Raw genomic sequence first — 13435 nt, 5'->3', positions numbered from 1 at the left:
GATAAAGATCATCAATTCAAGGATCACATACTTAGTAAAAGCTGTGAATTTGATCGAGAGATTGTCAGTACAAATGATCACTGCAACGTCCTGTAATTTCTGGATGTACTCAAATCTGGCTGGAGCCATCAAGCTTTGAAGATTTCAGCCCAGTCTTTTTTATAACTGCTAACTGCTACTGACATTGATGTGCTCGTGCAATCCACGTTGCGTTCTGTGAGTGAAAATGCATTTATTCTTTCACCAGAAACAACACCATCCACATCAACAACTCCCACAAGTGTGTCCACCACCAGTTCTACAACAGGTCAGTCAAATTCCTTTCAATACAAATGGGAATACCTTACGGAAAAGAGTACCCATTTCAAACAACAGCTGCATGAGTTAAGTTCCAAAGCACATTTGCGTGCTTTGTTATCATATCTGCAGTATGTTAATGAAATATATATGCAGAATAGTCACATATTGGCTCCAAACCATCAGACCAAATTATCGTGCAATCTTCAAAATGTGGAGGAACAATGTTGACGGCTTGTGTTTATCACTGTCCTCGATATATTCCACTGGAACAAGCAAAACTTGGCTGCTGTGATTGATTATAACATTCTTTTCTTTCATTAGAAACAACACCAACGACATCAGCAAGTGTGACCACAACCAGTATCACATCAGGTCAGTAAGAACATTGTTCAAAATAGTTACTAGGACGTTCAGCACCAATGTTTTCAAAAGGAGCACTCAGTCAGGCATCCTTCATGAGACATGGATGTCAATTCTCTGTGGCAGAGTTTTTCATAGTAATGTTCTTTCTCTTCCTCCTCTTCCCACTGACTCCATTTCTGAGAGGGATAGGAAAAGGACACATTATAGAATACTGAATGTTCGAATGTGCATACTAACGTGTAAAGGAGAGATTCGATGTCATCTACAGTAGTTCAGCTTTGGCACCTCAATCTAGTGAGACTCCATCTTTTCAGGATGTAATAATTTGCTTCCCTCAAGTCCCTTTTCTCATTTAAACATTTAGAATAAATACCACTGCAGATTTGAACATAGATATTCTGATAAAGATCATCCTTTCATGGATCACATGCTTATTAAAAGCTGTGAATTTGATTGTCAGGACAAATGATAACCAAAGCGTCCTATAATTTCTGGATGTACGCAAATCCGGCTGGTGCCATCAAGCTTTGAAGATTTTAGCCCAGTCTTTCTTATAACTGCTAACAGCTACTGAGATCGATGTGCTCTGGCAATCCAAGTTGCATTCTGTGAGTGATAATGCATTTATCTTTCACCAGAAACAACATCATCCACATCAACAACTCCCACAAGTGTGTCCACCACCAGTTCTACAACAGGTCAGTCAAATTCCTTTCAATACACATGGGAACACCTTACAGAAAAGAGTACCCATTTCAAACAACAGCTGCATGAGTTAAGTTCGAAAGCATATTTGCATGCTTTATTATTATATCTGCCGTATGTTAATGAAATGTAGATGCAGATCAGTCACATATTGGTTCCAAATCATCAGACCAACTTATCGTGCAATCTTCAAAATGTGCAGGAACAATGTTGACGGCTTGTGTTTATCACTGTCCTCGATATATTCCACTGGAACAAGCAAAACTTGGCTGCTGTGCTTGATTATAACATTCCTTTCTTTCATTAGAAACACCACCAACGACATCAGCAACTGCGACCACAACCAGTACCACATCAGGTCAGTAAGAACAGTTTTCAATATAGACTCTAGGACCTTCAGCACCAATATTTTCAAAAGGAGCACTCAGTCAGGCATCTTTGATGAGACATGGATGTCAATTTTCTGCGGCAGAGATTTTCACAGCAATGTTCTGTCTCCTCCTCCTCTTCCTTACTGACCCATTTCTGAGAGGGCTAGGAAAAGGACAGCTTAGTGAAGACTGAATGTTTGAAGCTGCATACCCATGTGTAAAGTAGAGATTCGATGTCATGCGCCGTCCTTTAGCTTTGGCACCTCAATCTAGTGAGACTCCATCTTTTCAGGATGTAATAATTTGCTTCCCTCAAGTCCCTTTTCTCATTTAAACAATTAGAATAAATATCACTGCAGATTTGGACACAGATATTCTGATAAAGATCATCATCTCAAGGATCACATGCTTCCTAAAAGCTGTGCATTTGATCGAGAGATTGTCAGTACAAATGACCACTCAAATTTCCACTAATTTCTGGATGTACTAAATTCCGGCTGGTGACATCAAGGTTTGAAGATTTCAGTCCAGTCTTCTTTATAGACTGCTAACTGCTACTGAAATTGATGTGCTCGTGCAATCCATGTTGCGTTCTGTGAGTGAAAATGCATTTATCTTTCACCAGAAACAACACCATCCACATCAACAACTCCCACAAGTGTGTCCACCACCAGTTCTACAACAGGTCAGTCAAATTCCTTTCAATACACATGGGAACAGCTTACAGAAAAGAGTGCCCATTTCAAACAACAGCTGCATGAGTTTTCTAAAGCATATTTGCATGCTTTATTATTATATCTGCAGTATGTAAATGAAATGTATATGCAGATCAGACACATATTGGCTCCAAACCATCAGACCAACTTATCGTGCAATTTTCAAAATGTGGAGGAACAATGTTGACGGCTTGTGTTTATCACTGTCCTCGATATATTCGACTGGAACAAGCAAAACTTGGCTGCTGTGATTGATTATAACATTCATTTCTTTCATTAGGAACAACACAAACGACATCAGCAACTGCGACCACAACCAGTACCACATCAGGTCAGTAAGAACAATTTTCAAACTAGTTACTAGGACCTTCAGCACCAATATTTTCAAAAGGAGCACTCAGTCAGGAATCTTACATTTGACATGGATGTCAATTCTCTGCGGCAGAGTTTCTCACAGTGATGTTCTTTCTCTTCCCCCTCTTACCACTGACTCCATTTCTGAGAGGGCGAGGAAAAGGACAGATTATAGAATACTGAATGTTCGAATGTGCATACTAATGTGTAAAGGAGAGATTCGATGTCATGTACAGTCCTTTAGCTTTGGCACCTCAATCTAGTGAGACTCCATCTTTACAGGATGTAATAATTTGCTTCCCTCAAGTCCCTTTTCTTATTTAAACAATTAGAATAAATATCACTGCAGAATTGGACACAGATATTCTGATAAAGATCATCATCTCAAGAATCACAAGCTTACTAAAAGCTGTGAATTTCATCGACAGATTGTCAGTCCAAATGACCACTCAGACTTCCTCTAATTTCTGGATGTACTCATATCGGGATAGCACCATCAAAGTTTCAAGATTTCAGACCAGTCTTCTTTATAACTGCTAACTGCAACTGAAAGTCATGTGCTCGTGCAATCCACGTTCTGTTCTGTGAGTGAAAATGCATTTATTCTTTCACCAGAAACAACACCATCCACATCAACAACTCCCACAAGTGCGTCCACCACCAGTTCTACAACAGGTCAGTCAAATTCCTTTCAATACACATTGGAACACCTTACAGAAAAGAGTACCCATTTCAAACAACAGCTGCATGAGTTAAGTTCCAAAGCACATTGCGTGCTTTATTATCATACCTGCAGTATGTTAATGAAATGTAGATCAGTCACATATTGGTTCCAAATCATCAGACCAACTTATCGTGCAATCTTCAAAATGTGCAGGAAGAATGTTGACGGCTTGCGTTCCTTACTGTCCTCGATATATTCGACTGGAACAAGCAAAACTTGGCTGCTGTGGTTGATTATAACATTCTTTTCTTTCATTAGGAACAACACAGACGACATCAGCAACTGTGACCACAACCAGTACCACATCAGGTCAGTAAGAACAATTTTCAAAATAGTTACTAGGACCTTCAGCACCAATATTTTCAAAAGGAGCACTCAGTCAGGAATCTTACATTTGACATGGACGTCAATTTTCTGAGGCAGAGATTTTCAAAGTAATGTTCTTTCTCCTCCTCCTCTTCCCACTGACACCATTTCTGAGAGGGCTAGGAAAAGGACAGATTATAGAATACTGAATGTTCGAAGGTGCATACTAAGGTGTAAAGGAGAGATTCGATGTCATGTTCAGTACTTCAGCTTTGGCAACTCCATCTAGTGAGACTCCATCTTTTATAGGATGTAATAATTTACTTCTCTCAAGTCACTTTTCTCATTCAAATAATTAGAATAAATATCACTGCAGATTTGGACACAGATATTCTGATAAAGATCATCAATTCAAGGATCACATACTTAGTAAAAGCTGTGAATTTGATCGAGAGATTGTCAGTACAAATGATCACTGCAACGTCCTGTAATTTCTGGATGTACTCAAATCTGGCTGGAGCCATCAAGCTTTGAAGATTTCAGCCCAGTCTTTTTTATAACTGCTAACTGCTACTGAAATTGATGTGCTCGTGCAATCCACGTTGCGTTCTGTGAGTGAAAATGCATTTATTCTTTCACCAGAAACAACACCATCCACATCAACAACTCCCACAAGTGTGTCCACCACCAGTTCTACAACAGGTCAGTCAAATTCCTTTCAATACAAATGGGAATACCTTACGGAAAAGAGTACCCATTTCAAACAACAGCTGCATGAGTTAAGTTCCAAAGCACATTTGCGTGCTTTGTTATCATATCTGCAGTATGTTAATGAAATATATATGCAGAATAGTCACATATTGGCTCCAAACCATCAGACCAAATTATCGTGCAATCTTCAAAATGTGGAGGAACAATGTTGACGGCTTGTGTTTATCACTGTCCTCGATATATTCCACTGGAACAAGCAAAACTTGGCTGCTGTGATTGATTATAACATTCTTTTCTTTCATTAGAAACAACACCAACGACATCAGCAAGTGTGACCACAACCAGTATCACATCAGGTCAGTAAGAACATTGTTCAAAATAGTTACTAGGACGTTCAGCACCAATGTTTTCAAAAGGAGCACTCAGTCAGGCATCCTTCATGAGACATGGATGTCAATTCTCTGTGGCAGAGTTTTTCATAGTAATGTTCTTTCTCTTCCTCCTCTTCCCACTGACTCCATTTCTGAGAGGGATAGGAAAAGGACACATTATAGAATACTGAATGTTCGAATGTGCATACTAACGTGTAAAGGAGAGATTCGATGTCATCTACAGTAGTTCAGCTTTGGCACCTCAATCTAGTGAGACTCCATCTTTACTGGATGTAATAATTTGCTTCCCTCAAGTCCCTTTTCTTATTTAAACAATTAGAATAAATATCACTGCAGAATTGGACACAGATATTCTGATAAAGATCATCATCTCAAGAATCACAAGCTTACTAAAAGCTGTGAATTTCATCGACAGATTGTCAGTCCAAATGACCACTCAAACTTCCTCTAATTTCTGGATGTACTCATATCGGGATAGCACCATCAAAGTTGCAAGATTTCAGACCAGTCTTCTTTATAACTGCTAACTGCAACTGAAAGTCATGTGCTCGTGCAATCCACGTTCTGTTCTGTGAGTGAAAATGCATTTATTCTTTCACCAGAAACAACACCATCCACATCAACAACTCCCACAAGTGCGTCCACCACCAGTTCTACAACAGGTCAGTCAAATTCCTTTCAATACACATTGGAACACCTTACAGAAAAGAGTACCCATTTCAAACAACAGCTGCATGAGTCAAGTTCCAAAGCACATTGCGTGCTTTATTATCATACCTGCAGTATGTTAATGAAATGTAGATCAGTCACATATTGGTTCCAAATCATCAGACCAACTTATCGTGCAATCTTCAAAATGTGCAGGAAGAATGTTGACGGCTTGCGTTCCTTACTGTCCTCGATATATTCGACTGGAACAAGCAAAACTTGGCTGCTGTGGTTGATTATAACATTCTTTTCTTTCATTAGGAACAACACAGACGACATCAGCAACTGTGACCACAACCAGTACCACATCAGGTCAGTAAGAACAATTTTCAAAATAGTTACTAGGACCTTCAGCACCAATATTTTCAAAAGGAGCACTCAGTCAGGAATCTTACATTTGACATGGACGTCAATTTTCTGAGGCAGAGATTTTCAAAGTAATGTTCTTTCTCCTCCTCCTCTTCCCACTGACACCATTTCTGAGAGGGCTAGGAAAAGGACAGATTATAGAATACTGAATGTTCGAAGGTGCATACTAAGGTGTAAAGGAGAGATTCGATGTCATGTTCAGTACTTCAGCTTTGGCAACTCCATCTAGTGAGACTCCATCTTTTATAGGATGTAATAATTTACTTCTCTCAAGTCACTTTTCTCATTCAAATAATTAGAATAAATATCACTGCAGATTTGGACACAGATATTCTGATAAAGATCATCAATTCAAGGATCACATACTTAGTAAAAGCTGTGAATTTGATCGAGAGATTGTCAGTACAAATGATCACTGCAACGTCCTGTAATTTCTGGATGTACTCAAATCTGGCTGGAGCCATCAAGCTTTGAAGATTTCAGCCCAGTCTTTTTTATAACTGCTAACTGCTACTGAAATTGATGTGCTCGTGCAATCCACGTTGCGTTCTGTGAGTGAAAATGCATTTATTCTTTCACCAGAAACAACACCATCCACATCAACAACTCCCACAAGTGTGTCCACCACCAGTTCTACAACAGGTCAGTCAAATTCCTTTCAATACAAATGGGAATACCTTACGGAAAAGAGTACCCATTTCAAACAACAGCTGCATGAGTTAAGTTCCAAAGCACATTTGCGTGCTTTGTTATCATATCTGCAGTATGTTAATGAAATATATATGCAGAATAGTCACATATTGGCTCCAAACCATCAGACCAAATTATCGTGCAATCTTCAAAATGTGGAGGAACAATGTTGACGGCTTGTGTTTATCACTGTCCTCGATATATTCCACTGGAACAAGCAAAACTTGGCTGCTGTGATTGATTATAACATTCTTTTCTTTCATTAGAAACAACACCAACGACATCAGCAAGTGTGACCACAACCAGTATCACATCAGGTCAGTAAGAACATTGTTCAAAATAGTTACTAGGACGTTCAGCACCAATGTTTTCAAAAGGAGCACTCAGTCAGGCATCCTTCATGAGACATGGATGTCAATTCTCTGTGGCAGAGTTTTTCATAGTAATGTTCTTTCTCTTCCTCCTCTTCCCACTGACTCCATTTCTGAGAGGGATAGGAAAAGGACACATTATAGAATACTGAATGTTCGAATGTGCATACTAACGTGTAAAGGAGAGATTCGATGTCATCTACAGTAGTTCAGCTTTGGCACCTCAATCTAGTGAGACTCCATCTTTTCAGGATGTAATAATTTGCTTCCCTCAAGTCCCTTTTCTCATTTAAACATTTAGAATAAATACCACTGCAGATTTGAACATAGATATTCTGATAAAGATCATCCTTTCATGGATCACATGCTTATTAAAAGCTGTGAATTTGATTGTCAGGACAAATGATAACCAAAGCGTCCTATAATTTCTGGATGTACGCAAATCCGGCTGGTGCCATCAAGCTTTGAAGATTTTAGCCCAGTCTTTCTTATAACTGCTAACAGCTACTGAGATCGATGTGCTCTGGCAATCCAAGTTGCATTCTGTGAGTGATAATGCATTTATCTTTCACCAGAAACAACATCATCCACATCAACAACTCCCACAAGTGTGTCCACCACCAGTTCTACAACAGGTCAGTCAAATTCCTTTCAATACACATGGGAACACCTTACAGAAAAGAGTACCCATTTCAAACAACAGCTGCATGAGTTAAGTTCGAAAGCATATTTGCATGCTTTATTATTATATCTGCCGTATGTTAATGAAATGTAGATGCAGATCAGTCACATATTGGTTCCAAATCATCAGACCAACTTATCGTGCAATCTTCAAAATGTGCAGGAACAATGTTGACGGCTTGTGTTTATCACTGTCCTCGATATATTCCACTGGAACAAGCAAAACTTGGCTGCTGTGCTTGATTATAACATTCCTTTCTTTCATTAGAAACACCACCAACGACATCAGCAACTGCGACCACAACCAGTACCACATCAGGTCAGTAAGAACAGTTTTCAATATAGACTCTAGGACCTTCAGCACCAATATTTTCAAAAAGGAGCACTCAGTCAGGCATCTTTGATGAGACATGGATGTCAATTTTCTGCGGCAGAGATTTTCACAGCAATGTTCTGTCTCCTCCTCCTCTTCCTTACTGACCCATTTCTGAGAGGGCTAGGAAAAGGACAGCTTAGTGAAGACTGAATGTTTGAAGCTGCATACCCATGTGTAAAGTAGAGATTCGATGTCATGCGCCGTCCTTTAGCTTTGGCACCTCAATCTAGTGAGACTCCATCTTTTCAGGATGTAATAATTTGCTTCCCTCAAGTCCCTTTTCTCATTTAAACAATTAGAATAAATATCACTGCAGATTTGGACACAGATATTCTGATAAAGATCATCATCTCAAGGATCACATGCTTCCTAAAAGCTGTGCATTTGATCGAGAGATTGTCAGTACAAATGACCACTCAAATTTCCACTAATTTCTGGATGTACTAAATTCCGGCTGGTGACATCAAGGTTTGAAGATTTCAGTCCAGTCTTCTTTATAGACTGCTAACTGCTACTGAAATTGATGTGCTCGTGCAATCCATGTTGCGTTCTGTGAGTGAAAATGCATTTATCTTTCACCAGAAACAACACCATCCACATCAACAACTCCCACAAGTGTGTCCACCACCAGTTCTACAACAGGTCAGTCAAATTCCTTTCAATACACATGGGAACAGCTTACAGAAAAGAGTGCCCATTTCAAACAACAGCTGCATGAGTTTTCTAAAGCATATTTGCATGCTTTATTATTATATCTGCAGTATGTAAATGAAATGTATATGCAGATCAGACACATATTGGCTCCAAACCATCAGACCAACTTATCGTGCAATTTTCAAAATGTGGAGGAACAATGTTGACGGCTTGTGTTTATCACTGTCCTCGATATATTCGACTGGAACAAGCAAAACTTGGCTGCTGTGATTGATTATAACATTCATTTCTTTCATTAGGAACAACACAAACGACATCAGCAACTGCGACCACAACCAGTACCACATCAGGTCAGTAAGAACAATTTTCAAACTAGTTACTAGGACCTTCAGCACCAATATTTTCAAAAGGAGCACTCAGTCAGGAATCTTACATTTGACATGGATGTCAATTCTCTGCGGCAGAGTTTCTCACAGTGATGTTCTTTCTCTTCCCCCTCTTACCACTGACTCCATTTCTGAGAGGGCGAGGAAAAGGACAGATTATAGAATACTGAATGTTCGAATGTGCATACTAATGTGTAAAGGAGAGATTCGATGTCATGTACAGTCCTTTAGCTTTGGCACCTCAATCTAGTGAGACTCCATCTTTACAGGATGTAATAATTTGCTTCCCTCAAGTCCCTTTTCTTATTTAAACAATTAGAATAAATATCACTGCAGAATTGGACACAGATATTCTGATAAAGATCATCATCTCAAGAATCACAAGCTTACTAAAAGCTGTGAATTTCATCGACAGATTGTCAGTCCAAATGACCACTCAGACTTCCTCTAATTTCTGGATGTACTCATATCGGGATAGCACCATCAAAGTTTCAAGATTTCAGACCAGTCTTCTTTATAACTGCTAACTGCAACTGAAAGTCATGTGCTCGTGCAATCCACGTTCTGTTCTGTGAGTGAAAATGCATTTATTCTTTCACCAGAAACAACACCATCCACATCAACAACTCCCACAAGTGCGTCCACCACCAGTTCTACAACAGGTCAGTCAAATTCCTTTCAATACACATTGGAACACCTTACAGAAAAGAGTACCCATTTCAAACAACAGCTGCATGAGTTAAGTTCCAAAGCACATTGCGTGCTTTATTATCATACCTGCAGTATGTTAATGAAATGTAGATCAGTCACATATTGGTTCCAAATCATCAGACCAACTTATCGTGCAATCTTCAAAATGTGCAGGAAGAATGTTGACGGCTTGCGTTCCTTACTGTCCTCGATATATTCGACTGGAACAAGCAAAACTTGGCTGCTGTGGTTGATTATAACATTCTTTTCTTTCATTAGGAACAACACAGACGACATCAGCAACTGTGACCACAACCAGTACCACATCAGGTCAGTAAGAACAATTTTCAAAATAGTTACTAGGACCTTCAGCACCAATATTTTCAAAAGGAGCACTCAGTCAGGAATCTTACATTTGACATGGACGTCAATTTTCTGAGGCAGAGATTTTCAAAGTAATGTTCTTTCTCCTCCTCCTCTTCCCACTGACACCATTTCTGAGAGGGCTAGGAAAAGGACAGATTATAGAATACTGAATGTTCGAAGGTGCATACTAAGGTGTAAAGGAGAGATTCGATGTCATGTTCAGTACTTCAGCTTTGGCAACTCCATCTAGTGAGACTCCATCTTTTATAGGATGTAATAATTTACTTCTCTCAAGTCACTTTTCTCATTCAAATAATTAGAATAAATATCACTGCAGATTTGGACACAGATATTCTGATAAAGATCATCAATTCAAGGATCACATACTTAGTAAAAGCTGTGAATTTGATCGAGAGATTGTCAGTACAAATGATCACTGCAACGTCCTGTAATTTCTGGATGTACTCAAATCTGGCTGGAGCCATCAAGCTTTGAAGATTTCAGCCCAGTCTTTTTTATAACTGCTAACTGCTACTGAAATTGATGTGCTCGTGCAATCCACGTTGCGTTCTGTGAGTGAAAATGCATTTATTCTTTCACCAGAAACAACACCATCCACATCAACAACTCCCACAAGTGTGTCCACCACCAGTTCTACAACAGGTCAGTCAAATTCCTTTCAATACAAATGGGAATACCTTACGGAAAAGAGTACCCATTTCAAACAACAGCTGCATGAGTTAAGTTCCAAAGCACATTTGCGTGCTTTGTTATCATATCTGCAGTATGTTAATGAAATATATATGCAGAATAGTCACATATTGGCTCCAAACCATCAGACCAAATTATCGTGCAATCTTCAAAATGTGGAGGAACAATGTTGACGGCTTGTGTTTATCACTGTCCTCGATATATTCCACTGGAACAAGCAAAACTTGGCTGCTGTGATTGATTATAACATTCTTTTCTTTCATTAGAAACAACACCAACGACATCAGCAAGTGTGACCACAACCAGTATCACATCAGGTCAGTAAGAACATTGTTCAAAATAGTTACTAGGACGTTCAGCACCAATGTTTTCAAAAGGAGCACTCAGTCAGGCATCCTTCATGAGACATGGATGTCAATTCTCTGTGGCAGAGTTTTTCATAGTAATGTTCTTTCTCTTCCTCCTCTTCCCACTGACTCCATTTCTGAGAGGGATAGGAAAAGGACACATTATAGAATACTGAATGTTCGAATGTGCATACTAACGTGTAAAGGAGAGATTCGATGTCATCTACAGTAGTTCAGCTTTGGCACCTCAATCTAGTGAGACTCCATCTTTTCAGGATGTAATAATTTGCTTCCCTCAAGTCCCTTTTCTCATTTAAACATTTAGAATAAATACCACTGCAGATTTGAACATAGATATTCTGATAAAGATCATCCTTTCATGGATCACATGCTTATTAAAAGCTGTGAATTTGATTGTCAGGACAAATGATAACCAAAGCGTCCTATAATTTCTGGATGTACGCAAATCCGGCTGGTGCCATCAAGCTTTGAAGATTTTAGCCCAGTCTTTCTTATAACTGCTAACAGCTACTGAGATCGATGTGCTCTGGCAATCCAAGTTGCATTCTGTGAGTGATAATGCATTTATCTTTCACCAGAAACAACATCATCCACATCAACAACTCCCACAAGTGTGTCCACCACCAGTTCTACAACAGGTCAGTCAAATTCCTTTCAATACACATGGGAACACCTTACAGAAAAGAGTACCCATTTCAAACAACAGCTGCATGAGTTAAGTTCGAAAGCATATTTGCATGCTTTATTATTATATCTGCCGTATGTTAATGAAATGTAGATGCAGATCAGTCACATATTGGTTCCAAATCATCAGACCAACTTATCGTGCAATCTTCAAAATGTGCAGGAACAATGTTGACGGCTTGTGTTTATCACTGTCCTCGATATATTCCACTGGAACAAGCAAAACTTGGCTGCTGTGCTTGATTATAACATTCCTTTCTTTCATTAGAAACACCACCAACGACATCAGCAACTGCGACCACAACCAGTACCACATCAGGTCAGTAAGAACAGTTTTCAATATAGACTCTAGGACCTTCAGCACCAATATTTTCAAAAAGGAGCACTCAGTCAGGCATCTTTGATGAGACATGGATGTCAATTTTCTGCGGCAGAGATTTTCACAGCAATGTTCTGTCTCCTCCTCCTCTTCCTTACTGACCCATTTCTGAGAGGGCTAGGAAAAGGACAGCTTAGTGAAGACTGAATGTTTGAAGCTGCATACCCATGTGTAAAGTAGAGATTCGATGTCATGCGCCGTCCTTTAGCTTTGGCACCTCAATCTAGTGAGACTCCATCTTTTCAGGATGTAATAATTTGCTTCCCTCAAGTCCCTTTTCTCATTTAAACAATTAGAATAAATATCACTGCAGATTTGGACACAGATATTCTGATAAAGATCATCATCTCAAGGATCACATGCTTCCTAAAAGCTGTGCATTTGATCGAGAGATTGTCAGTACAAATGACCACTCAAATTTCCACTAATTTCTGGATGTACTAAATTCCGGCTGGTGACATCAAGGTTTGAAGATTTCAGTCCAGTCTTCTTTATAGACTGCTAACTGCTACTGAAATTGATGTGCTCGTGCAATCCATGTTGCGTTCTGTGAGTGAAAATGCATTTATCTTTCACCAGAAACAACACCATCCACATCAACAACTCCCACAAGTGTGTCCACCACCAGTTCTACAACAGGTCAGTCAAATTCCTTTCAATACACATGGGAACAGCTTACAGAAAAGAGTGCCCATTTCAAACAACAGCTGCATGAGTTTTCTAAAGCATATTTGCATGCTTTATTATTATATCTGCAGTATGTAAATGAAATGTATATGCAGATCAGACACATATTGGCTCCAAACCATCAGACCAACTTATCGTGCAATTTTCAAAATGTGGAGGAACAATGTTGACGGCTTGTGTTTATCACTGTCCTCGATATATTCGACTGGAACAAGCAAAACTTGGCTGCTGTGATTGATTATAACATTCATTTCTTTCATTAGGAACAACACAAACGACATCAGCAACTGCGACCACAACCAGTACCACATCAGGTCAGTAAGAACAATTTTCAAACTAGTTACTAGGACCTTCAGCACCAATATTTTCAAAA

General features: G+C 39.2%; 1 protein-coding gene across 50 annotated transcripts in view; it reads left to right on the top strand.

Annotated features, from left to right (window-relative positions):
- Positions 1–13435, top strand: part of LOC127580297 (mucin-2-like) — a 65364-nt gene that overhangs the window by 39426 nt on the left and 12503 nt on the right. For 16 of the 50 annotated variants that reach the window (XM_052033556.1, XM_052033574.1, XM_052033584.1 and 13 more), the window contains 20 exons: positions 248–307; positions 622–672; positions 1302–1361; positions 1676–1726; positions 2365–2424; positions 2736–2786; positions 3425–3484; positions 3792–3842; positions 5545–5604; positions 5912–5962; positions 6602–6661; positions 8030–8080; positions 8720–8779; positions 9091–9141; positions 9780–9839; positions 10147–10197; positions 10837–10896; positions 12265–12315; positions 12955–13014; positions 13326–13376. In XM_052033556.1, the coding sequence (XP_051889516.1) occupies positions 248–307; positions 622–672; positions 1302–1361; positions 1676–1726; positions 2365–2424; positions 2736–2786; positions 3425–3484; positions 3792–3842; positions 5545–5604; positions 5912–5962; positions 6602–6661; positions 8030–8080; positions 8720–8779; positions 9091–9141; positions 9780–9839; positions 10147–10197; positions 10837–10896; positions 12265–12315; positions 12955–13014; positions 13326–13376 (1110 nt within the window). Of the gene's footprint in view, positions 1–247; positions 308–621; positions 673–1301; positions 1362–1675; positions 1727–2364; positions 2425–2735; positions 2787–3424; positions 3485–3791; positions 3843–4481; positions 4542–4855; positions 4907–5544; positions 5605–5911; positions 5963–6601; positions 6662–8029; positions 8081–8719; positions 8780–9090; positions 9142–9779; positions 9840–10146; positions 10198–10836; positions 10897–11210; positions 11262–11890; positions 11951–12264; positions 12316–12954; positions 13015–13325; positions 13377–13435 lie in introns of all 50 variants that reach the window. The other 34 variants (XM_052033588.1, XM_052033558.1, XM_052033587.1 and 31 more) reach the window with 30 other exon arrangements.

The sequence above is a fragment of the Pristis pectinata genome, chromosome 19 (assembly GCF_009764475.1).
Source record: "Pristis pectinata isolate sPriPec2 chromosome 19, sPriPec2.1.pri, whole genome shotgun sequence".
NCBI lineage: Eukaryota > Metazoa > Chordata > Chondrichthyes > Rhinopristiformes > Pristidae > Pristis > Pristis pectinata.
The sequence above is the reverse complement of the archived record's forward strand: the minus strand, read 5'-3'. Positions and strand labels throughout refer to the sequence as shown.